The sequence below is a fragment of the Anser brachyrhynchus genome (genome assembly GCF_964034855.1).
Source record: "Anser brachyrhynchus genome assembly, chromosome: 25".
Taxonomy (NCBI): domain Eukaryota; kingdom Metazoa; phylum Chordata; class Aves; order Anseriformes; family Anatidae; genus Anser; species Anser brachyrhynchus.
In genome coordinates, this window is record NC_137718.1 from 7,540,161 (window position 1) to 7,565,065 (window position 24,905).

General features: G+C 60.7%; 3 protein-coding genes across 3 annotated transcripts; 2 read left to right on the forward strand and 1 right to left on the reverse strand.

Annotated features, from left to right (window-relative positions):
• Positions 1-71: 71 nt before the first annotated feature.
• Positions 72-9,058, reverse strand: SRPRA (SRP receptor subunit alpha). Its single transcript, XM_080567552.1, has 14 exons — positions 8,846-9,058; positions 8,336-8,419; positions 6,827-6,990; positions 6,376-6,536; positions 5,316-5,469; positions 4,726-4,879; positions 4,267-4,373; positions 3,948-4,066; positions 3,533-3,619; positions 2,991-3,163; positions 2,689-2,902; positions 2,443-2,606; positions 2,221-2,319; positions 72-1,367 (listed from the first exon to the last, which is right to left on the reverse strand). The coding sequence occupies exons 1-14, from the start codon at positions 8,969-8,971 to the stop codon at positions 1,239-1,241; spliced, it is 1,935 nt and encodes a 644-aa protein (XP_080423678.1). The 5' UTR covers positions 8,972-9,058; the 3' UTR covers positions 72-1,238.
• Positions 9,059-9,278: 220 nt separating this feature from the next.
• FOXRED1 (FAD dependent oxidoreductase domain containing 1) lies at positions 9,279-12,131 on the forward strand. The gene is given in 12 exon segments (XM_080567558.1): positions 9,279-9,419; positions 9,838-9,962; positions 9,964-10,065; positions 10,147-10,257; positions 10,339-10,457; positions 10,538-10,632; positions 10,731-10,832; positions 10,957-11,021; positions 11,116-11,267; positions 11,369-11,498; positions 11,585-11,689; positions 11,769-12,131. Coding segments are annotated over 12 exon segments (1,485 nt in total). The 5' UTR covers positions 9,279-9,295; the 3' UTR covers positions 12,024-12,131.
• A 1,107-nt stretch (positions 12,132-13,238) lies between these two features.
• EI24 (EI24 autophagy associated transmembrane protein) lies at positions 13,239-24,244 on the forward strand. The gene is made up of 11 exons (XM_080567563.1): positions 13,239-13,339; positions 15,411-15,558; positions 18,206-18,351; positions 20,113-20,173; positions 21,052-21,118; positions 21,891-22,015; positions 22,396-22,515; positions 22,654-22,765; positions 23,209-23,320; positions 23,493-23,567; positions 23,877-24,244. Exons 2-11 carry the CDS (start codon positions 15,517-15,519, stop codon positions 24,034-24,036), a joined length of 1,020 nt encoding a protein of 339 aa, XP_080423689.1. The 5' UTR covers positions 13,239-13,339; positions 15,411-15,516; the 3' UTR covers positions 24,037-24,244.
• Positions 24,245-24,905: the final 661 nt, after the last annotated feature.

The window sequence follows — 24,905 nt, forward strand, 5'->3', positions numbered from 1 at the left end:
AGAGGCAGGAGTTGTCTCCCCCCTGAGGAGAAAAGCGTCCTTGCTGAAGGCGAGTTATATATACACAGAAAACAAATTATGAAGTTTATTTATAAATTATGTCTCTCAGCAGACAGCATTCAATTTATTGCACTATAGCACATCTGCAAGACAGAGCTACAAGACGTTGTAAGAGAGTTTTGTATTATTCAGTGTAGCACTTTAGACCGGGATCAAGAGGCACTCTAAAGGGGGAGAAAGGGCGCAGGGAAGCAGCAAGCAGCCACCCTTGTCTTCCAGTATTTTTTTCCTTTTGCTAGCGTATTTGAGGCAGCAATTAACACTGAGGCCAGCAGGCAGAAGACACGCAGGGGCTCGTCGCCCTCTGGCTGGTAGGAGAACAACTCAGATGATCAGACCAAGCTGCCACAGCTCCCCAGCTCCTGCCACAACATGCAGCGCCTGGGTGCCCTGCGGCAGAATCCCACTGACAACAGAAATCGGGACCCCTTAAGGCAATTTAACATCCCCCCTCTAGCCCCTGCTTGCCCAGCACAGGGGCGGGCTGTCGCAATTTTTGGTTTATCAACTTTGGTGAGCTGCCACCATCAAGCTAGCGGCACTGTGACGGGTCGGATGGTCTAACGCTGCTGTTCCGCAGCCTGCGGGGCCGCGTGCCTGCCTCCAGCCTGACAAACGAGCCTGCATCCTCCCTAAGCTGGTCTAGAAACGAGAAGCAGAGCTCCCAGGCTCAGTAAGCACCTCCACCAACCCCCCAGACAGCCCCCAGCTGCTGCTAACTGGACAGCCCCAAAGCACAGCAAGTCCTTGCATTGCCACTGGTACAGCATGAACAATACAAAGCTCTGGTCTCAGCCTCTGTGTGAGGGAGGCCGAGTCACTGAAACAGAATGAAGGGACCCGGGGAAAGGCTGGCGCTAGGCGAAGCCCCGGCATTGACCAGGTACGAGTGCTCCAGCTGGAGCAGACAGCTTCTATCCAAAAATAAACTGTAGTCAATAAATATGGCAGGAGAGCACGGAGCTAACTGGAGTAAGCACAACGACCAGAAACACCGCCGTCCTAGTTCACGCTCACGCAGCCAGTGGAAGGAGGCACAGGCAGGCAGGGGAAGCACAGCGCTCGCGCCCGCGTCCCTTCATTCTGTTTTGCACTACACTGGAAAGACTAGTCAGTCACGGGGTAAAGCATGTTCTTCTGAGACATCTGCGGACAGCAATTTGGTGCAATCGTTGTTTTTAGGCCTTCATGAGCGCTGCGACCACAGCCTTGGCGTTAAGGCTACGCAGATCACAGTAGGTTTGTCCAGTACCAACAAAAACGATGGGCTTGCTTGTGATGTAGGTCATGGAGATCGCAGCGCCGACCTGCCAAGGACAAGCATCTTTAGCCAGGGCCAACTGGGGCTGTATTTCCAAAAAATAAAAAATAAAAATAAAAAGCCCCACTCCTCCCGCTTGTACAGAGCCTGCTACTCCAGAGAACTAGTTCTAGTTCACCCTACACCATGACATGGAAGGAAAATAAGGGCCCGAGAACGCAACAAAGATCAGAATTGCTGAACCTGAAACGCTGGAATTGAGAGAACAGGCAGACGCAGAGCCAATTCAGCCTGCTTTGCTCGTTGCCAACAGGCTGCTCCCAGTGGCACAGGCCCCGTGGGGCGTCACGCATCGCAGAGCCAGGTATCGGTACCACCTACAGCCACAGCTCGCCTCCCACCAGGGTTTCTCCTTCTCTGGATTTCAGTCCTTATGCTGCACAAGCAGGTTCGCCCTGCCACGAGGTTTTAGCGCTGTTACTCCACACGGCATTTAATCCGGGGTTTGAAGGCCCGATTTGCGGTGCTCTTCCCTGCAGATCCCGCTGCTTGCTGCAGCTATTCCAGTGCTGCCTCCTCAGGGAACCACATCAAACAGCCACCTCCTGTTGTCCAGATCCGCACAGTCCCAACCCTGTATGACCCGCTGCAAGAATGCTTATGAACCGAGATGCCTCACAGCCATTTTTCCAGAGGCACAGGAGTCAGTACGCTTAAGTTTTGTTTAGGTGATCGCAGTGCGTTTACACGCAGAGAACTGCATCCAGGACAGCACAGAAACGCCCCGGTTGTTGACTGCATCTCTCCTTCCTCCCATCACCAACGGGTGCTCACACCAGCTCTCTGCAAGGCTCCAGTTAAAAGGAAATCCCTCCTGGGGCACGAAGCGGTCTCCTTACCTTGTCATCGATGGTGTCGAACTTGGTGAGCACGATTCCATCGATGAGCCGGGGCGTCTGGGCCATGGAGTGATCAGCCAGCGCCTTGTTAAACTTGACCTGAGGAAGAGAACGCATCCAAGAAACGCACTTGTGATGCCGACACTGTCCACAACTCCTCCAACAAAACCTGCGGACACCTTCCGCTCCCATCTGCCCTGCAGGAAAACCCTCGGCACTCACCAGCTGGTCCACGGCCTCATTTCCCACCAGAGCTTCCCCAACAAACAGGACCAGGTCGGGAGCGTTGACCGCGATCAGCTTCGCCAGAGCGGTCATCAGCGGGGCGTTGTCCTGCATGCGGCCCGCCGTGTCCACCAGCACCACGTCGAAGCCCTGGTTACGAGCTGGGAAGAGGGGGAGGCAGCATGAGCAGGAGGAAGCCCAGGGCCCCCAGGACAGCCCCTCCTGCTCCCAGCTTCCTCCCACCGTAAGAGATGGCCTCCATGGCGATCCCCGCCGCGTCCTTCCCGTAGCCCTTCTCGTAGAGCTGCACCATGGTCCGCCCGCCGTGGCTCTCCGGGGGGTGCAGGGCGTTGAGGCGGCGGGTGTGCGTGCGGAGCTGCTCCACCGCTCCCGCGCGGAAGGTGTCACACGCGGCGATGAGGACGCTGAAACCATTCTCGATGAGCCAGAACGAGATCTGCAGCCAGCAACGGGAAAGCCTCGTCAGCAGCCGTGGCCTGAACTCAGCAGCCCCGTCCCAGGGAGCCGGCAGGACCGTGCCCTACCTTGGCCAGGTTGGTGGACTTCCCGACACCGTTGACACCACAGAAAGTGACCACGTAGGGCCGGCGATGACGCTGCGCATCCATGACATCGCGGAGGACATCCACACGGCGCTGGGGCTGCAGGATCTGCACTAGAGCCTCCTGTAGGGCCTGCTTCACTGTTGAGGTCACCGCTGGGAAAGAGGAGATACAAAGAGAAGCTGTCACGGCTGGAAAGCAGTCCAGGGAAGCCCTGAGCCCCAACCCAAACATTAGGAGGCCAGGAGGACACCAGGGGGCTTCCAAAGTACCGTAGATGGTTGCTCAGTTTAACAAAGCTGGCAGGAGGCACAGGCCTCCCTCTCTTTCCAAAGTAGCTGGGGTCAAGCCTATTCGCGCAGCTTGGACCTCCCACGCTCATTTGAGAGGAAACTCAACAGCAGCACAGCTGCAGCAGCTGCCGGGACTGCCCAATTCCACGTAGCACCAGGTCAGAGAAGCAGGAGATGGAGGCCAGCAAGCCTCCCACACCAAAGAGCAAGGAGTGCAGTGCGGCCACTTACTGGTGAACGTTCCCATCACCTTCCCTTCCAGTTTCTTAGCCACGGATTCACAGAGCTGGACTGCGATCTCAGCCGCCACGTTTTTTGCTTTGGGAGAGAGAAGAGATCGGGGTTAGTGGGGCCGAACAGGTGCCACGCGCTTGGACACCAGCGTCCCACCAAGCCCCGGCAGTCTGATGGATCAAGGGAAGGCTGAGCGGCAGGGTCCCCCCTCCAGACGAGACTGCTGTCGTCTTCTGCTGTCGACTCCCCCAGGGGCAAGGCAGGAACCTGCGACATTTCCTGTGAGCAGCAACTCCCCAAACCGTGGGCCCTGCCCGACCCTCTGGAGCCCTCCCTAAGCACAGGGCTCGGGAACCAGCTTGGCCTGCCTGATCCATCCAGCCCAGCCCACACGCAGCAGACCCACACTCACCGATCAAGTGGTCTTTCATCTTCTCCAGAACCGGGTCCATGTCCTCTCTTGTCAAGCTCTTGGAGCCCACCAGGCCTTTCAGCATGCCAAACATGCCTCCAAGGCCCCCCTTCTTTGTGCTGCAGGGAAGCACAGTAGTTACCTTCGGGTGTGAACGGCACGGTGCGTGCAACTGCCAGCAGCAGGGAGACGCACGAGCCTGTCACGCAGCTGACAAACACCCGTTTGTCTCCACTGTGTTACTGGTTAGACTGGAAGATGAGTTACGGGAAGGAAAACGAGGAGTGCGTAGCAATCAGGGGCCGTAGGAGCTTCCTACCTGGGTTTTGAAGTGTTCTGAATAACTTTCTCCTCTTCAGCTTCTTCATCGCTCTCGTATTCAAGGTCATAGAGGCGGCCGGGCTCCCGATTTCGATCCCCCAGGGCCTGCAAGGGGAAGGCAGCGTACTGAGAAGCGGCAGCTGCCCAACTGTGTCCTCTTGGCTTGCCCTCACCGCCACCAGGAGCGACGCCAACGACAGTCAGCAGCAGAAGCAACTCTACGCAGATCCCCGTCAGAAGGGCTCAGCTGTCTGACCCAGCGTGTGCTAACTGGTGCTGCTTGCTGCTGTCGCAGCAGGAGAAAACGTTCTCTAGACTTTGCTTTACACTCACGAGGCTGGGCGCCGCGATCCCCTTTTCTAGCTCTCCGCCAGCCGTGGAGCCCAGGCTGCGTTCGTGATGCCCAGCCGATTCGAGAACAATGCACTGAAGCAGACACCGCGACCTGGCTTCTTACCACATCAGGGTCAAATTCCTCCACGGGACAGGCCTCCGAGTTCCCATTGGTAGTGGAGTCACTGTAATCGAGCACTTTGGCATTAGAGTTCCCCAGATCCCACACTCGGGGTTTCTTCCCCTTCTCCTTCTGAGCATCGGGCTTCGGAGACTTGCTAAAACAAAGACCAGAAACACATTTTGTTCAGAATGAGCAAACGCCTCCTTAGAAGCCATGAAAATTCAAAGCCCAGGTGTCCAAAAGGCAGAAGCCGAAGCTAGAACTGGCCGATGCCAGGCCCCCACAGATTATTTATCTGAACTTTAGTCCCGTATCACGCTTGATGCGGGCCGCTTTAACCCAAACCAGGCACCAACGCGCCCTTTACTCACAGTGGGAAAGCCTCGCCAAAAAGAGATCTGGACCTGCACACGAGGTCTACACTTTGAACTCTAAACTGTACTTTGAGCACGGTCTGATGGTTAGCGGGATGACTTTCGGGGTCACTAAGGGAAGGGGAGGCACAGAGCTTCCTGTACACACCACCAGCAAGGAGCTGGTCCGCAGCCCAGGCAGACTCGCCACGACCTGTCCGTACCCTCGCTACCCACCTGGACTTCTCCCCTGCTTTCATGTGTCTCTTGAAGAATTCTTCCCGGTTCTTCTGCAGTATTTCATCCTTGGTCAGTTCCTCCCTGTCCCCAGCTGACGAGGGCTGCTTCTCACCCGGGGCCGCTTTACTGGATGCTGTAACAGTTTCCGCTCCTGCGGGACGGAGCCCAGCACAAGCTCAGCCTTGCAGAACAGGCAACGCCGCCACCACCCAGCATCGCACCGACGCCACGCAAGGGTTTCCTCTGTCAAGAGAGAGGCCTGCTCCAGCCTCACCTCTGAGATTTCGGAATTTCAAGAACTGGGAGCACCTTATTTTGGCCCAAAGGCGGCTGCGTTTGGGATACGGTCCTCCCAAGACTGGCAGCTGAGCAACCGGCTCTCCCGAAACATCTTTGTGCGTACGACACGCACACGTCACTCCCCACGGAAGAGCCAAGAGCGCAGGCGACCCGACAGCGCCGTTCCACCACAACGGCCTTTGCCTGTCGCTGTCCCAGCGGAGGGGCTGCATCTCACACCGCCAGCCCTCCTCAACGTGCTCCCCGCTTCCCTTCCCGAGGGCAGAGCCGAGACGCACCCAATTAAAGTCTTGCTGGCAGTTCCGCATCGCTTCCCGGAGGGCACCGAGCCGCCTCCTCCCGCGATGGGGCAGCTCAGCAAGGCCAAGCCCACGGGAATGCTCCCGCTGCACCGCGCCCGCTCTCCCGCAGAGCGGGGCAGCACGGCATCACAGAATATCCCCAGCTGGAAGGGACCCGAGCCCAGCTCCTGGGTCCGCGCGGCACCACCCAAAGCCCAGACCCTACGCCTGAGAGCGCTGTCCAAACGCCGCTTGAACTCCAGCAGGCTCAGACACGACAAGAAGTCAGGTTTGCTAAGCAGGGCTTTCCCCTCGCGAACCCGTCTCGGCTGCGAGCAGAGGCCCCCGAGCAGCGCCCCGGGGATGCGGAAGGAGCGGCGAAGCGCAGGCTGGGACACGCGTGACCTGCATTTCGCAGCCGTGGAATATTTACACCCCACAGGTACACGCACGCTTTACCTTTCCCATCAACTCACCCTCCTTTTTGGAACCTTTATTCTTCTTGGCCTTGACTTTCTCCTTTGGCTTCTCCCCTCGGGTCTCTATCATACACTTGACGGTCTTCTGAGACTTCACAGACTGCTCAAATGTCTTCATTACGGTGGGAGCTCGGACTTTGCTGCTCTCCTCCGCTTCCCTGCGGGACAGCGCGCATCAGCCCGAATTCCAGCTCTGGGCCCCCGTCCCCACGACCACCTCTGCTCTGGACGGCAACCTCAAAGGGCTCAGCCCCTCCCAGTTAGCAGGGCATTCACCAGCGGGCAGCACGAAAGCGGAACGGATCTCCCAACCCCGGGTATCGCCCGCAGAGCTGCCTTCACTTCCAGCAGGGGAAGGAGCGAAAGCCACGCGGACACAGCCCCCGCCGCGCCGAGCAGCGCGGTACCGAGCCCGGGGAAGCTTTGCAGCGGCAGGGAAGTTCGTTACCGGAGGAGACGCAAAAAGTCATCTTTAAAATCGAAGGTGCCGTTTAGGAGGCCCAGAGTGCCTTTCTGCTGGAACTCGTTGCGGTACTTGTCTCTGAACTCCTTGTGCACGTCATCTATCAGCTTGTCGACGTAGGTTAGAGTCAGGATCTTTTGAAAGCCCACCTGCGACAAAGCACAGGGAAAAGAGGTTGCCCTACGCAAGCGGCACACGCAGAAACTCCGCGAGAAATCTTAACCGCCCTTACACCCAGCTGGCGAGGAGGAGGCCACGACCTCTCCCAGATTTAGGGCACCTGGCAGGAGGTTCTTTCACTTCAGCAACCAGATGATGCAAGCTTCAGGCTACCTTTTCTAATATAACCTCTGAAGCTTTTAACGTGCCCTCGAAGAAGCAGAAGTGGCACGACGCAGAGCTTCACGCTGAAGCGCGACACCAATAAAAATGGGTTGGATGCTCCACAGCAACAGCGACTTGCACCAAAAAACCAGGAAGCCCTGTGCTTAACGCAGGCGCCCGGGGAAGGCTGTGGGGCTTCGCTGAGGCCAGGCCGAGAGCGCTTAAAGGAGAGAGCTCAGAACGTTTCCTAAAGCGCAAGAACGAACACACGTGTTTGGCTTCCCTTCAGGAGGTGCGGTCGCAGCGGGCTCCTCAGGGGGCTGTTCTGCGCTGCAGCTCCGTTAGGACCTAACGCCCCGAGGGGCTTCCACCCCAGCCGCAGCGCTTACGTCTCACTCCTACCGCAGACACTGAAATAAACCAACGAGGACCGCAGCGCCGCGTGGCTGGAGAGACAGTCGGGTTGCACCCCGCGGGCCTCACCCAGCAAACCAAACCCTACAGCACACGGCCCTCGGGCAGGACGCCGCCAGCACCCTCGGGGAAGCCTCTCTCGTCCCAAAAACCCCAGAGCCAAAAGCAACCCCACCCGGGGAGTCGAACCGCGGTGGTGCATGCCAAAAGCATCGGTTTGCTGCGGATGATTTTTCTCCAGCCCCGTGTGCACGGGCTCTGCTGTCCCAGCGGGGAGGCGTGAGCTGCCCGTGCCCCACATGTGGCCGTTCCCGCGCCCTCCACGTCCCTCTGGGTGCCCCGCAGGGCTCATGCCGCATCCCAGGGGTGCTCCCTCCAACGCCTGGCCCAGCTGCGGCACTTCCCAACGGGTAGCACCTCCTCCACAGCGCTGTGCCACCGGCAGAGCGGGAGGAACGCCAGGGATGGGACGTCCCAGGGAAAGCTTCGACTCCGAAGCGCGAGTTGCCGCCCGTGCCGGCCTGACCAAGCTTCCTTACCCAGCGAGGGCTTCAGGAGGTTTGGGGCGGGCAGCGGAAAGCCCGGCAGGAAGGCGCCAGCTGGTATTCCAGCCCTCCCGGAGCTCCTGAGCGAGCCCCGAACCTCCCCCGAGCATCCCTGTTCCCCTCCAAGCCTGAGCACGGCCCCTTCCCGGGGGTCCCTCAGCCCCCCGGGCGGCAGGGCATGCCACGGCGCGGTGCTGCGGGGGCCGCTTACCACAAACACCAGCTCAAACTGGTTGTCCAGCTTGTACTTGAGCGTGAGGGCCTCATGGGTGAAGGAGTTGCTGCCGCCTCGCTCCTGCGGGAAGGAAGCGGCCACTTGAGTGCCTGACTGCGTGCGGGGGCCACCCCCCCCGATAACCCCCTTCCCACCCCAGCACCCGCTGCCTGGGCAGGGCCCCCCACCCCACCCGGGGGGCTGCCAGGCGGGGCCGCCCTCCCGGCGAGCCCAGCACCACCCTAGGGGGGTGCCCCGCCCCGGGCAGAGCCTCCCCCCCCCGCACACCCGGCCGTGCACAGACATGGGGGGGGGCGGAGGGGACTGGGATGGGAGGGGGCAGCGCAGGGGGGGCCCAATGGGGTTGGGGGGTCCCGGGTGGGGTGGAGGGGGTCCCGGGGGGGCCCCAGGGGGGACGGGGGGTCTGGGGGGGGTCTGGAGGGGGTCCCGGGGGTCCCGCCCCCCCCCTCAGCGGCCTGCCCAGGCCCCGCCCGGCGCCCCCCGGACCTGCAGCAGCACGGAGCGGATGAGGGCGTTGACGGGGGCGGTGGCGGCGGCGGCGGGCCCGCGGACGCCCTGGAAGCACCACAGGACGAGCCCGCCCTTGCTGAAGATGGTGAAGAAGTCCAGCATGGCGGCGGCGGGGCGCCGGGCCCGGCTGCGCGCACACGTCGCACTGCCCCCCTCGGGGTACTTCCGCCGGAAGGCACCCCTCCCCTCCCCCCTCCAGCCGGCGGGGCCGCCGATTGGCTGCGGGGCGGGAGGGGAGGCGGGCGCGGGCCGCGCGGAGAGCCAATGGCGGGGCGGGGCGGGGCGCGCGGGGATTGGCGGCGGCGGCGGCGGGGCCTGGCGGGGAGGGGCGTGGCCTGGCGGGGAGGGGCGTGGCCGGGCGGGGAGGGGGCGTGGCCGGGCGGGGAGGGGGCGTGGCCGGGCGGGGAGGGGGCGTGGCCGGGCGGCATGCTGCGGGGGGGGCGCGCGCTGCGGGCGCTGCGCGCCGGGATCGGGCCCCGGGCGCGGGGGGGGGCGGCCCCCGGGCGGCCCCTGCAGGTCGCGGCCCCGCGGAGCTCCGACGTGTTCCGCGGTGAGGGGGGGGGGGAGCTGGGGTCGTGGGGAGCCGGGGGGGGGCGGCGGGGGTCGTGGGGAGCCGGGGGGGGGGCGGCGGGGGTCGCAGGGAAGCAGGGGGGACCCAAACGGGGGCGGGAGCCGGGGCGCGGGGGGGGCCCGGAGGGGCTCCAGGGGGAGTGGGGGGGGTAGGGGGGGGGGCGGGGGGGGCGCGGGGGTGCGGAGTGGGCTCGGGGAGGGGTCTGGGGGGGGCAGGGGGTACAGAAGGGACTGGGGGGGGCCCGAGGGGGAGGGGGCCGGGTGATGGGGGGGGTGACGGGGGGGTCCCAGTGGGTGCAGGGAGGGCTGGGGGGGGGGGCAGGGGGGGCTCCGAACGGGCTGGGGGCTGGGGGGGGGGCGTCCGTGCGCTGCGCCCCCACGGCCCCCGTTCCCCGCAGAGCTGGGGCCGGCGCTGTCCCGCCTGGGCCGGACGCTGCGCGGGCAGGTGCCGGGGCCGGGGGGCTGGAACCCGCCGTGGTCCCCCCACAGCTGCCCCCCCCCGGAGCAGGCGGACGTGGTGGTGGGGGGGGGGGGGCGTGCTGGGCTGGGCGGTCGCCTACTGGCTGAAGGCGCTGGAGAACCGGCGGCACGGCATGCGGGTGCTGGTGGTGGAGCGGGACCCCACGGTGAGACCCCGGCTTTCGGGAGGGCGGGGGGGGGGGCACAGGCACCCCCCTCTCACCCCCCTGTGCCCCCCCCCCCCCCAGTACTCCCGGGCCTCCACTGTCCTGTCGGTGGGGGGCATCCGGCAGCAGTTCTCCCTGCCCGAGAACATCCGCCTGTCCCTCTTCTCCGCCGCCTTCCTCCGCAACATCAACGTGAGTCTGGGGGGGGGGGAGATACGGCGGGGGGGGCTCACCCCCACACCTCGCTCACCAGGCTGTGTCCCCCCCCCCCAGGACTACCTGTGGGTGCCCAACGAGCCCCCCATTGACCTCCAGTTCCAGCCCTCGGGGTACCTCTTCCTGGCCTCCCAGCGAGGCGCTGCCACCCTGGAGGCCGGCGTGAAGCTGCAGAGGTGAGGCCTGGCCCCCCCCGACCCCCCCCCCGTGGTGTTGTCGCTCCCCCACACACACACCCGATGCCCGTTGTCCCCAGGGAGGAAGGCGCCAAGGTGGCCCTGCTGTCCCCCAGCCAGCTGAAGGCCAAGTTCCCCTGGATCAACACGGAGGACGTGGCTGTGGCGTCCTACGGTGAGGGGGGGCCGCGCTGCGTGTCAGCCGGGGGGGGGGGGGGCTTGGGGACAGCGGTGCCACCGGCTGTGTGCCCCTGTGCGTCCCCCCACCCACAGGGCTGGAGAACGAGGGCTGGTTCGACCCCTGGTCCCTCCTCAACGCCTTCCGGAGGAAAGCCATGTCCCTGGGCGTCCTCAGCTGCGTCGGGGAGGCAAAATGTGAGCCCCCGGCGCGGTGACACCGCGGTCACCGCTGCTGCCGCCGCCGCCGCCGGGCACCGGGACGCCTGTAATCTCCTTCTCCCGCACCCCCCCCAAAAAAAAAAAACCCACACATTTCCAGCGTTCACCATGCCCTCTGAGGACGAGATGCCGCTGATGGCGCAGGACCGCGTGAAATACGTCAACGTGAGCGTGCCCCCCCCCCCCCCCAGTGCCACCACCATCCCCAGCTTGGGGGCCACCCACGTCCCCCCCCCGCCATTGTCCCCGCTGTCCCCAGGTGCGCCTGCCCGACAGCCCCGAGCAGCAGCCCGTCGCCTGCGCCATCGTCGTCGCTGCCGCCGGCGCCTGGACCGGGGAGCTGCTGGAAACGGCCACCGCCGGGCTGCCGGGGGGGTCCCCACCCCCCCTCCCCATCCAGCCTCGGAAGAGGTCGGTGCCGGCCCCAACGTTGGGATTTTTCCCCCCGCCGCCCCTATTCGGGTGCTTTTGAAGCCCCGAAACGGAGAGGGGACGCGGCGCTGCGCCCGCAGGTACGTCTACGTGTGGCACTGCCCCGACGGGCCGGGCCTGGAGTGCCCCTTCCTCATCGACACCTCGGGGGCCTATTTTCGGCGCGAGGGCATCGCCGGCAACTTCCTAGGGGGCATGAGCCCCCCCGAGGTGCGTCCCGGGGCTGGGGGGGGGCAGTGTGGGTTGGTTTTTTTGGGGGGGGGGGAGGACACCCTTCTGACGTGTCACCCGTGCAGGGGGAAGAGCCGGACACGGGGGACCTGGAGGTGGACCACGGCTTCTTCCAGGAGCAGGTCTGGCCGCGGCTGGCGCACCGCGTGCCCCCCTTCCAGACGCTGAAGGTAGGGCGCCCCCCCCCCAAAATAAACTTGGGGGCGGGAGGGGGGGCGCACCCCTCTTCACGCCCCGTTTCTGACCCAGCTGAGGAGCGCCTGGGCCGGCTACTACGACTACAACGCCTTCGACCAGAACGGGGTGCTGGGCCGGCACCCCCGCCTGCAGAACGTTTTCGTGGTGGGGGGGTTCAGCGGGCACGGGCTGCAGCAGGCCCCCGCCGCCGGCCGCGCCGCCGCCGAGCTGCTCCTGCACGGCCGCTGCGGCACCATCGACGTGGAGAGGCTGGCGCCCGGCCGCCTGCTGGGCGGGGAGCCCCTGCGGGAGGCAGCCATCGTCTGAGCCGGGAGCTCCCCCCCCCAAAAAAAAGAAAAGGGGTGTCGGGAGCCCCCCCCCACCTCAAAAAGGGGCGCTGCGGGGCCCGTGGTGGAAATAAAGAGATGCACGGTGCGGCTGCGTGGGGTGACGGGGGGGGGGCTGCGTGTCCCCTGCTGAGGCCTCCCCGCTGCCCCGAACCCCGCAGCTGCCCCCCGCCCCCCCACCGCTCCCCGTTACGCTCGCGTCACCCCGATGCCTCCGTCACCTCCCAGGGCCCTGCATCGCCCCCGGCGTCCGGCCCCACTACTGCTCGTGGCCTCCCAGTGCCCCATTGCCCCCCACCCCCCTCACTGACCCCATTCGCCATACATTACCCCCCATTACCCCCATTACCCCATTGTCCCCCAATAACCCTAATTTCCCCATTCCTGTTACTATTTGCCCCTCGTTATCCGTTGCCCCTCATTACCTCATTGCTCCGTTACCCCATTTTCCCCATCCCCCTTTTGCCCTTGTTGCCCCAATGCCCCTTTACCCCATTGCTCCTTCCCCCCCCCATTATTCCCATTACCCAGTTGCCTCCCGTTCCCTATTTGCCCCCCATTATTCCCATTGGCCCCCATTATCCTGTTACCCCATTATCCCTATAGCCCCCCTTATCCCGTTACCCCATTGCCCCCCATTATCCCACTACCCCATTATCCCATTCCCCCTTTGCCCCATTCCCTCTTTAACCCCATTTCCCACTTGCCCCCCACTGCCCCCGTTATTACCCTGTTACCCCGTTACCCCCCGTTATCCCCCGTTACCCCCCGTTATCCCCCGTTACCCCCCGTTATCCCCCATTCCCCCCCGTTATCCCCCATTACCCTGTTACCCCGTTACCCCCCGTTATCCCCCGTTACCCCCCGTTATCCCCCGTTACCCCCCATTATCCCCCATTCCCCCCCGTTATCCCCCATTACCCTGTTACCCCATTACCCCCCTTATCCCCCATTACTGCCGTTATCCCCCATTACCCTGTTACCCCATTCCCCCCCGTTATCCCCCATTCCCCCCCGTTACCCCCCGTTATCCCCCATTACCCCGCATTACCCCCCGTTACCCCCCGTTACCCCCCGTTACCCCCCGTTATCCCCCATTCCCCCCCCCCCCCCCCTTTAGCCTCCCCCCGCCTCAGGCCGGGGCAGCTGCGTTGAGGACTGCGCATGCGCCGGGTGCCACCGCCCCCCTTTCCCCCCGTGCTCCCTCCGCGGCGCATGCGCACCGCTCCCCTCCCGGCCGGGGCGGCGCGAGCTGGGCCCTGCTGCCGCCGCCGCGCGGCCCGGCCCGGCCCGGCGGTGAGTGGGGGGGGCGGGGGGCCGCGAGGGGCCCTGGGGGACTCTGAGGGGCCCTGAGGCACGGAGGCGGCCCTGAGGCACGGAGGCGGCCCTGAGGCGGGTGCGAGCCCCGTGGGGGGGGTGGGGGTAACCTGGGGCCCTGTGGCCGCGGCGCTGAGGTCCCGGCCGCCCCCGGCACGGCTCCGCTGCCTCACGGGGGGAGCGCGGCCCCTGGCGGCCCCTGGCCCGAGACTGCCCCCGGGCCGCGCTCCGGGGCCGCGGGTGGCCGCGGGTGGCCGCGTGCGGCGTTGGGCAGCGGCGGGGGGTCGCGGGGGGTGGCGACCGGGGCCGTGTCCTGGGGAGAGGCCGGGTGTGGATCCTCCGGCCGTTACCGGGGGGGGGGGGGGCTCCAGCATCGGGTTTTGTCGGCCGCGAAGGTTTTTTCTCCTCGGGCCGCAGTTCGGGTGCTTCCTGCGCTCGTGCGGCGCTTTAAAAGGAGCGCAGGGCTCGGTGCGTTTTTGGCAGGCGGCTGTTGGGGCGGGTTGTGCCTTCAGCAGGGGCTCTTGGGGCTGTTCGGGAGCAGCCCTCCTCTGTCGGGTTCGCATTGTGGACCTTGAATTCTATACCCCTGAGGAAGAGGAGGCACGGAGATGTAAGGCCTTAAATTCAAGCTTGCTGTGTCGAGTTTAGCAAGGATGCTTCTGTACCTGTCCAAAGAGACGTCCGTAGTAAAAGCCTGTGTAAGAGCATGGGGGCCGTGTGTCACGAGGCACAGAAAGGATTTCCTTAGGATCCCGCCTGGGTGCTTTTAAAAATAACCAAACAGAATCCCTAAAGGAGCCGTGCACAGGGGATGCGCTTAAGGGAAAAGAGGTGCATCTGCGGTGGTGTCGCCCTTGGGTCGGCAGCCTCGTGTCACTGGGACAGAAAGCACCGCCGTGCCCCTTGTCCCGGTGAACCTACCTGACTCCTGGGGCAGCCAGCAGTGCCGCGCGTGTTTCACAACCGTCCTCAGCCCGCACGTTCCTGCTGAGATCGCTTGTTCCGCACCAAGCTGACAACCCGAACCACCTGCAGCGTAGCTGCTCTGCTGCTGGCTCTTCCTGCCGGGCCCTGATGTCTGACACCGAGAGGCACCCGTCGCCGGCTGCGGGGCCCTTGCTCCCCGTGCGGGACGCGGTTCCCCGGTGGGCTTCACCCCCGCCTGGCCGCGGCAGCTTTCCCTTCCAGCACCCCGCGGCACGGCGTGTCGTTTTGAGGCAGGTGCTGGCGCTTAGGAGCGCGGAGTCTGTGGGACGAGTCGGGTGCTGGCGCTTAGGAGCGCGGAGTCTGCGGGACGAGTCATTAACGTGCGGTGCTGTAAAACTACCAAGGCAGATCCCCTCTGCGCCGCGCGCCTCAGGGTCCTTGCCCGCTGGGACGCTGCTGAGGGCTGGAGCCGGGCGCTCAGGAGCCGGCGTTGGGGTCGGGCGTGCGCGGGGCTGCTCGGGCGGGTGTCGTGCCCGAGGTTTTGGAGCGCTGCAGCCCGCCGAGGGGAGCTGATGGAGGTGAGACGGTGGTGGTGAGGCTGCTGCTAATCTGCCGGAGAGCTGGTTCAGGAGGCTGCGGGGCGTGAGCTGCAGGCGGGGAATTTTCTTCCTGCTTCAGACAGTGGCACGCCACTCCAGCATCGGCTGCCTCTCCTGGCCACGCGCCTTAGCTTAGGCTTGTTGATCGTTGTGTAGATCGTTCTGTAGAAGCGTAAAGCAGAGCTGCTGGGGTTGTCGTGCGACTGTCCAGCCTTTGGGAGGAAACATTCAGCTCTGTGAAGTGTTTTCAACCTTCCCGTCGCTTCCTCCCGCCGGTGCTTGTGCGGTGGCCGCAGCGTGTGGCTGTTTGGCTGTGCTTTCTAGCTCAAGTGCTTTCTCAATCAGAAAACAGCAGGCGACGTGCCGACAGGAGGGTGAAACGTCCTGCTGCTGTGGCCAAATACTTCTGTCTGTTGAGGATTGCTGGGGTGTGATCTGGCTTGTAATTACCGTGCTCAGACTGACGCGTCAGCCGAGATGCGGTGTTTGTGCCTGCCACAGTCCTGTGTTTTCTCTCTCCACAGACTCCATCCGTTTTCCACCTCTCCATGATGAGAGAGGCTTGGGTTCGGCTTTTCCCCTCTCCCTGTAGCTGATAGTTTGGGAACCAGAGGTGATGCTGGAGTCAAGATGGCAGATAGTGTGAAAACCTTCCTTCATGACCTGGTCAGGGTAAGTCTGCGTACCAGGCCCCGCGCCGCAGGGACTGTTCTTGTTTGCTGTGGGGGTGGTGGGTCCGCAGCAGGGAGCGCCTTCCCTCCCCCGTACTCGAGGGGACGTTACAGAGTTTGAAAGCAAGGGGGCTCCAGCTGTATTTTAATTGAAGACATCTTCAGTAATCTGTGCAATACCCTGGAAAATGCTGTCAGAAGAATCCTACTGATGTCATTTTGGCTTCTTGGAAGCGGTTCTCTCTCCCACGTCCCAGGAAGGATTCATTTCGTGCCAGCTTTGGGACAGTGCCAGCGTCCTAAAGGAGTGCAGCGTGGGCTTGGGGACTTACTGCCACACGTAGGTGAGCACAGCGCAGCTGACCGCTCTCGATTCCCAGCACTGGTGTGCTGTGTGCTCTCCTGATGTTCTTTTTTCCATGGCATAAGTGGGTCCTACCCAAAATCACCCGGTATGTGCAGGCCGATCGGTCCGTTCCCGATTTCATAAGGAAAGATGTACGGGGTTAGTATTTTGTAAGGCAGAGGTGCTGTGGGCGAGCTTTCTGCTCGCTGCTGACAGGTAGAGCTGGTGTGGCGCTGGGGCTGCGGGATGCTTGCTCCCTGGGCTTTATTTAGCAAGTGTTTTCTAGAATAATTTCCTCCCCCGGTGACCGCTGTGCGCCTGTTACAAAGGGCAGGCCGAGCCTGGGACAGATTTCCTTCGGGCAGAAGTCACCCTGGTAGCCCCTATGAACGGGGCGGTTGCCCTACAGCAGCAAGGCTTCGCGGGAGCCCAGCGCTCCTGCCCCGTGCCGCTGCCTCTCCCGGGTGACGTGATGCCGAGGCGCAGCCGGCTTTCAGGCACCCGTCACTGAAACGAGCGAAGGCTTTCGGTGCCCTGGCCGCCGCGTGAGGCGGCAGGGCCCGTGTCGTTTTGGGGTGCTCTCGCACCGTCCGTAGGCGGCGGGGAGAGCGGCCCGCGTAACGAGCTCCTGCCTCACCGGGTACGAGCAGCGCCTTGCTCTGCAGCTTGTCAGGCGTGTGCGTGGCTCCAAGGCCTGCGCCGTCACGTCAAGGACTGCGCAGACCGAACCGGTGCGTGAGCCACCCAGGCAGTGGCGCCCTCCTGGACCCCTGGGGTCCTCACGGTCCTGGTTTTGGTGTGAGGTTTTGGTGATGGTGGCAGTGACACCTGCTGGGGCTGGAGCCAGCTGCCTGAGGAGCACCAGAAGGTAGCGAGAGGAGCCTTTTAAATGAGGAGCGAGGCAGAGACTTACTTTGGGGCGCTTCTCTACTAACAGTTTGCTTTGTTTTGCTTGCCGTGCGGCAGCAAGGCTGTGAAAGGTGCCCGCGATGTCTGTTGGGGTGGGAGCCCTGCCGACTCGTCCCCTTCCCAGCCCTCTCCGTCCCTCCAGGCAGCTCGGCCTCAAGCCACCAGCGATGTGCGCAGGGCTCAGCCGTCGCTGCAGCAGTAAGAGTCACCCGCATGTAACAGTCACAGCGGTCACCCTGCCGGCTGTGGCAAATCTGTCGTTAAAAGAAAAAGAAATGGCATTGGAAATCTTTTCAGACGCTCCCTAGAGCCTTGCACGGATGTGGCTGATGTGAGAATGTTTCTGAGACAAAGACAGATGCTTTTATTTGTAAGGGAATAAGCATCAAGCTCGTACAGTCAGGCCGCAGGGACTTTGCACATCCTAAGTATTCTGTAATTATATTTTATTGGCCTTAGAAATGCTGGCAGGGGAAGAAGTGCAGTGTGCCAGACAGGAAACAAATGGGCTGCGAAAGCTCTGACTCTGGCTTTTGCCAGGGTTATAAATAGAGGAGATTGATGAGAAATCGCACCTTTAGACCCATAAATAAATAAATAAATAAAAGGCTTTCCAGTGCTGCTCCTAAAGCTGCTGGAACGCGTGGTGATTCAGGTCACCGGGCTGTGGGGAACAGACGGAGCTGCTGGCCTGAGCCTTGGCGCTGGCTTCCCCCTCTCGCCGGGGAGCGCGACCGGCCTTCGCCCTTCTCCCATCTGAGGGCGACGGGCGATGCAAGCGGGGGGCTGCTCCCTCACCTCTCCCCCCAGATCCCTGTCCTGCTGGCCTGAGGGCTCCCCAGCCTCGGCTGGGAGTGTGGGCTGAGGGCAGTGCTGATGCAAATCCACCTCGACCCTAAGGAGGAGCTGGGAGGAGGTTTTATTCGGTCTTCTCAAGGGTGAGAGCCCAGAGTCTTCTGCGAGGAGCGGCTGGCGTAAAACGCGGCTGCTTTTGAGCTGGAGTCTGATCCGTTTATCTTTTCTCTCTCCTGCTGTTGCTGAGCACGGCTGGCATTTCTTTGAAAGAAAAGCTTTGTTTCCGGATTGCTTTATCTGGATGCGTCACAGCACTGCTGTCCTGGGAGCGTTTTCGCTTCCGTCCTTGTGCCGTGAGCCCCCTCCCTGTCCTGTAACGAGCTCTCTTCGTTAATTCTCTGTACTGGGGCTGCCAGCCCTTCCCCGACAGAGGAGCTGCTAAAGCAGCAGCCACCCGTGCAGCGCTGTGCGCATGCCTTCGGCACGCGTTTGTGTCCCTTTCCGTAACCAGGAGGTTTGGATGGCCTGGGTCAGCCACGTCCCGCTCCTGCCCCCTCTGGGGAACGGCGAGCCTGACGCGCTTTCCTCGTGTCCCCAGGGAATCAAGGACTCCATCTGGGGCATATGCACCATCTCCAAGCTGGATGCCCGGATCCAGCAGAAGAGGGAGGAGCAGAGGCGAAGGAGAGCAAACAGCGCGCTCGCCCAGCGGAGGTTTCACATGGAAGAGAGGAAGCAAGAGAAGTGAGTATGGGGCCTGATGACACAGATCGGATAATTTGCTTGTTTCCTCTTCATCTACCAGCTACTGAGGGCGGGGAGAGAGAGCAACTGCCCAGAGCTTTGAAGAGCCCCCTGAATTGCAAAACCTCTGCAAGTCGTAGTGATTTGGCAGGGCTTCTGCTTTTTTTTCTCCAAAATGCCCATCATATCCCAGTAGGCTGGCTGAAAGGGAAGTTGAGGTAAGTGGGGTTTAAGAAATAAAGCCGTTATTTTTGCCCGCACTCGTGAAGATCTCCGTGAAAGTGTCAGAACCATTGGAGACCTGCAACCCGAGCGTCAGCAAAAGCTGAACTACTGACGGCTGCAGATGGCTCGCAGCAGAAACACGATTCATAAGCCCAGTTGTACTGAGTGCAAAACCAGTAAGTGTGAAAACCATGACGAGAAATGCCCTTGTTTCTACTCCGTGTAACAAAACTTTGGAGCTCGTACCATGAGGTAAGATGGCTCCTTATGCTGTTGGAGAATTAAGATGCCGCGGGCAGTTTGCGATAGCAGGTACGTGCTCTGCGGTGTGAAGCTGTCCAAGCCAAAAGAACGTGGATTTCTAAGCCTCCTCTTTTTCCTGAACACTGACCTCTCTTGCTGCCTCTCAAAGACGGTTGCTGTTGGTGGTACTCGGAGTTGGGAAGCAGCAGCAGCCTGCTCAGAGCACGTCTCTCATCCACGTAACGCGTTCGGGGCAGATGAAGCCTCACATTTTCCCAGCCTTGCTGTGTTCTGCAGCCACCCAGAACAGTTGCATCCACTAAGGCTGGGAATGCCAGAATTATATCCGCGTGGGAGCAAACCAGCATCTATTCTTGTGGCTGACTCCCAGACTGCACTGAGATGTTTCTCGACTGGCCTGATTACAGTTGGGCTGGCATTTGTTGCAGTCGCATTTGGGTGGTAACGTGCCGTTCAAGACTTATTTACAAATTGTTTTGCCTGGCTCAGTGGTGGTTTGACCTTGTCTAAAGATGATGGAGAAGTCTCCAATGTCTGACCAGCTTACCCCTCCTACGACCGTAGAGGTTCCTGCCTTCTTGCATAGGTGCTGCCCTTGAGGATTAATATTTATTTTAGGGGGACAGAGCAGTCCTATTCTGCTGTTTTTTCTTTGTAACAATATTCCTTTGGTAGCAGAAACTGATTGGAAAACTCCTCTGTAGGGTCCTACGGAGCTGCTCTCTCTCTTGTGTATCCGTAGACATGTGTCATATGCAGAGAGAGAAGCCAAAACCACCCTCGGCTGAAGGGGCCTCTTCCAAGAACAAAAAGCACCCCAAAATCTGTAATATTTTTGCAGTAAGGGTTTGAGGAGAACAAAGCTCGAGATCTTTAATAAATGCTTAAAATTCTGTTTCTCTAACTTGACATTCCAAGGATGCGTTAAAGAAACCCCAAATAAAAGCATGGCTCCTTCTATTTCATTTACTTGGGGGATTTTATTTAATTTGGGGAATTCTTAAAGGTTGAACGTCTGCCTGGTGCAGACCTGTAGAACTGCAGCTCACACGCTGGCTGAAACCTGCTGCAAGTCTGCGCTGGGATTTCTTGCACAATTCCAGCGTTCAGATAAAATCAGGTGTGCTGCTGGCATCGAGTTGCGTATCTTAGGAATTTCTTCAGGTGTCTGCTACGTTGGTGCCCAGAATTCAGGGCCAAAGCAGCTGCCATTTGTCCGGATCCCAGGAGCTGAGTGTCTCTCTCACTTCTCTCTGTCCTATCACTCTCCAGTGAACCCCGGATTGTGAGCCGGATATTTCAGTGTTGTGCCTGGAACGGAGGCGTGTTCTGGGTAAGTGGGTATCTTTGCTATTTTCTGTGTTCACGTGCTGTGGAATCCGGCGCCCTGCTCCAGGGCTCGTAAGCTTCCAGTGGTGCCTGGCTGCCCTGCGGCTGGAAGGCCGTAGGAGAGGCTGGACCGAGAGGAGCCGTTACGCTCCCGGGTCCCGACGCTGTATTTAAAGGGGCGCAGCATAGGGCTGAAGTGGTGGGCTCTCTTGGGAAACCTGCATATTAAACCCCAGCTGCTTTTCCAGGTCCTTGAGGCTGCTTTTTCCCTGAATATTCAACTCCTCCTCTGTTGCAGCCTGGGATATTGCTTTACCAAATTGAATACTGTTATCTCGAGTCATTTCCTCAGCTGTGACCCTGCCCTGGCTGTCAGTACGTTTCAGGAGGCTAATTCTTAACGGAGCAGACACTTTGCAACCTACTCAATCACCAGCTGCATTTTTCCATTAGGCTGTGGCAGGGTATGAGGAGTCAGTGTGGAAATGTTAAAAGGAAGGCGCTCAGTCACAGATTTTGGCTGCATTTAAACAGATTCCAGTGTATCGATGGATCACTGCCCGTATAAAGGCGTGCGTGGAGCAGGCAGAGGGTCTGCCTTCAGATCAGCAGTCACAGCCTTTGCTGTCAGGATGTGTGGACATAAAGCTTTCATTTGAGGCTGAGCCATTTAGGTGCCGAGCAGGAAGCTGTCTGCCAGGCAGGCCGCGGGGCTTTGGAGTCGTGGTGGCATCAGGAGGGGCTGCAGTGCCTTTAGGTGCGTTGCTGCCATGGGCGTAGTTGGAAGTTTTGGGGTTTCGCTGCGCCGGGTGGCAGAAAAGAGCACAAGAATGAACGTGCGAAGGCTCACCGAGAACTCTTGTTGTTTCTTTCTCCCTGTAGCTTAGTCTCTTCTTGTTCTACCGAGTATTTATACCCGTACTTCAGTCAGTCACAGCACAGATCATTGGTAAGTGCCTTTTTCGGTTTGTACGTTCAGGGGTGCTCGGCAGTCCGTGGGAGTCCCAGCGCTCATCCCAAAGCGCTGAGGCTTTGTCCTGTGAGCTGCTCCTCGTGCTTGCCTCCTTGCATTGTTTCTCTCCCCGCCGGGCACCCCGCTGATGGCACGCTCCTCGGTCGGCAGGACGGGAGAGCGCAGCTTGTCTCGAGGTTGGGCCGAGCCCTCCGTTTGCCTTCCCCTGTTCCGTTTCACATCTTGGTGAAACCTGAAGTTTTACCAAGGCCAACTTGTGGGGTGGGTTCTAGGAAGGACCCTTCCTGAGGGGACTTGGGCGCGTTGGTTTTCTTGAAACAACAAGGAAATTTTTCTTCTGTCATCAACTGCAAAAATGTATGGATGAGGCTTGAAAACCACACAGAGGCTGCGCTAAGCAGGGCTGTGCTTAATTGTTCCGTAGAAAATCGGACAGATGGGTAATTCTGCTAACAGACTGGAAGGGCTGACAACAGCCTTTGAACCCTTCTTGTGCTAGGATCTAGCCCGCTGCTTTTGCCACCCAGTACCCACAGTTGTCAGTAGATGCAGAATATTTTTGCAAACAAATAAAAAGCAAGTGGGTGGAGGAAGAAATGTTTTTTTCCTTTCCTTGAGTGCTACAGTCAGGAGTACTTCACAATGGCAGAGATGGCTGTGCCAGGAAGCTTTGACAGGGACCTGTTGGGTTTGTGATTTGCAATGAGGAGGTTCCTAATGTGCCTTTCTCCCTGTCCATCTCTCAAAGGCGACCCTTCCTTACACGGTGATGTCTGGTCTTGGCTGGAGTTCATTCTCACCTCCATTTTCAGCGCCCTCTGGGTCCTTCCCCTGTTTGTGCTCAGTAAGGTTGTCAATGCCATCTGGTTTCAGGTAGGTGACGGGAACACTGACCGCGTGTCGTGCGAGCGATGGGAACGTCCTCGTTAAAGCTTGATCAGTCAGGAGTAAATCCCCAGGGCACCCTGCAGCCCCTTTTGCTGGTGGTAGGGGGACGGCGTTTTGGCTCTAGATAAAACATTGCGCGTCAGGCCCAGAAATGGCACGAGCCAGTTGTGTGGACCACCTGCCGTCTTGGCATCTCTGCACAGAAGGGGGGCAAATTCCTGGTTTGGCCGTAAGAATCTTAGAAAATCTGAAATCCCGTCCTGAAAAGGGGCCGCGGGGGAGTTCTCAGTGGGCAACCACAGCTCACCAGCGTCGTCTGTCATCTTAACTGGTTTTCACTGAAGTCCCCTTCTCTCTTTTTGCAGGACATTGCAGATCTAGCTTTTGAAGTTTCTGGCAGAAAGCCTCATCCCTTTCCCAGCGTCAGTAAAATCATTGCTGACATGTTGTTTAACCTCTTGTTGCAGGCACTGTTCCTCATCCAGGTGAGACCAGAGTAAGGAACCAGAAAACAACCCAACGCCTGCCTGGGCCGCCCCGCACCGTGCTCTGGGGCAACGGCAGGCGCACTGCTCCCCCCGGGCCCTGAGCACCCCTCGCTCACCTGCTCTTTTCTTTCCCAGGGGATGATAGTGAGCCTCTTCCCCATCGATATCATTGGCCAGCTGATCAGCCTCCTGCACATGTCGCTGCTGTATTCTCTCTACTGCTTCGAGTACCGCTGGTTTAACAAAGGTGAGTGCTGCCCCCGCTCTCGGCACCGCCTGCGAGGCCGACGGGGCCGAAAAGTTTGCTGCTAGGCGGCCGTTTCCCCGCTCGAGCGGCACGCGGGGGGGCCGCCAGCAGGACGGGTGCAGCCGCAGGAGCCCTGCGTGTGGCAAAGAAGCGAGCAAGCTGCTTTGCAGTCCCACAGCAGCTGACAGGAGTCGCTGTTGCTGGTTATTGCTGTTCTCTGTCTTGCTGCTACGGCGTGGTTTGTTTTCTCCCTGTCCGTTTGCTCTTTTGGATAACCGTTATAAGTATTTCCGTGCTCTTTGAAGTAGACTGGAAAGAAAGGCTTGCTGTTCTGTTCGTTTTCCTTTTTTTTTTTTTTTTTACAAGGGCTGAAGCGTAATGAAGGTCTTTTCCCCTCGTGATAACTCTGTGGGTTGATTTCTGTGGGATTTTGTTCTCACCAGGAATTGAAATGCACCAACGGTTATCCAACATCGAGAGAAACTGGCCCTATTACTTTGGATTTGGCTTACCACTGGCTTTTCTCACTGCAATGCAGTCGTCCTACATCATCAGGTGAGTCTATAGGAGGGCGGTTTGCTGTTGGGGAGCCGCCTGCTCCCAACCCAGAGCCCATACGCTTCTCCCCTCCTTTCCTGCATGAGAAAACTTCACCCTCATCCACAGCACCAGAGAGGTCCTCACTGAGGCCACGAGCAACCGAGCTGCCTTTTCTCTTTTCTTCCAGTGGCTGCCTCTTTTCCATTCTTTTCCCTCTGTTCATCATCAGCGCCAACGAAGCAAAGACCCCTGGCAAAACCTAGTAAGTAGCGGCCCGGGGAAGCTCCGTGCTGGTGTTAGGTCCAGGACAGACGGATGGGAAATAGGGAGCAGCGCAGGGAGAGCAGAGACTGCCCGTGCTCGGTGGGCGAAAGCATGAAGGAACGGCGGTGCTGGGCTTCCTGTACCCACCTAAAAGCTGGGTCAATTCCCCTTATCCCCAGAGGGAGGCTGGGCGGCCGCTGCCCCGAGCAGCGCGAGGGCTGGAGGGGGCTTCCCGGCGCGGGGGTGGCATCAGGGAGAGCCCGGGCTGTCGGCAGGCGGGAGGCTCACCGGCTCCGTTCCCTTTCAGCCACTTCCAGCTCCGTCTCTTCTCCCTGGTGGTTTTCCTCAGCAACAGGCTCTTCCACAAGACCGTTTACCTTCAGTCCACCCTGAGCAGCGCCTCCGCGGACCGGCTGCTGTCCTCCCAGCCATCTCCTGCCAAACACAAGCCTGCTCTGGGGCACTGAGCCGCAGCCGGCGGGGTGACGGGGCACGGCCTTCACCTCGGCTGCTAGGAAGGCCCCCGGGGCTGGCAGGACACAGCCTGCCGTGGTGCCCGCGCGTCCCCCACTGCCCAAAGCCCTGCCCGCGTGGCGGTGCGGTGTCCCCCGTGAGCATGCAGATGGGAAATGTGGGAAAAGTCTGGATTTTTAACATCTTTGTGAGTTTGGAAAAGCCGGGCTCCCTGTGCTTGTGTTCTGGCGTCGCTGCCCTCCCCGGGCAGTTCTGTGTGCGTCCTCCCAGTGCCATCTCTCCCTTCCCCTCGACGGACGGTTCGCAAGCCCCGGTGTGCCGCGTTCCCCTGGGGCACTTGAGGAATCCGGCTGGGCGGCAGCTTGTTCGCAGCCAGGCTGGCGGCTGCTGTGAGCGGGCTCCGGGGGCGGTTTTTGGGGTGAATTCGGGGGAAATTTGACTTCTGACACCGTTTCCCACAGCATTCTCCTCATGAAACTGGCTGCTCGTGGCTTGGACTGGCGTACGCTTTGTTGGGTTAAAAACTGGCTGGGTAGCGGGGCCCAGAGAGTTGTGGTGAATGGAGACAGACCCAGCTGGAGGCCGGTCATGAGTGGTGCCCCCAGGGCTCAGTGCTGGGGCCGGTCCTCTTTAATATCTTTATTGATGATCTGGATGAGGGCGTCCAGTGCACCCTCAGTAAGTTTGCAGGTGACACCAAGCTAAGTGCGTGTGTCGATCTGCTCGAGGGAAGGAAGGCTCTGCAGGAGGATCTGGATAGGCTGGAGCGATGGGCTGAGGTCAACTGTGTGAGGTTCAACAAGGCCAAGTGCCGGGTCCTGCATCCGGGGCACAACAACCCCAAGCAGCGCTACAGGCTGGG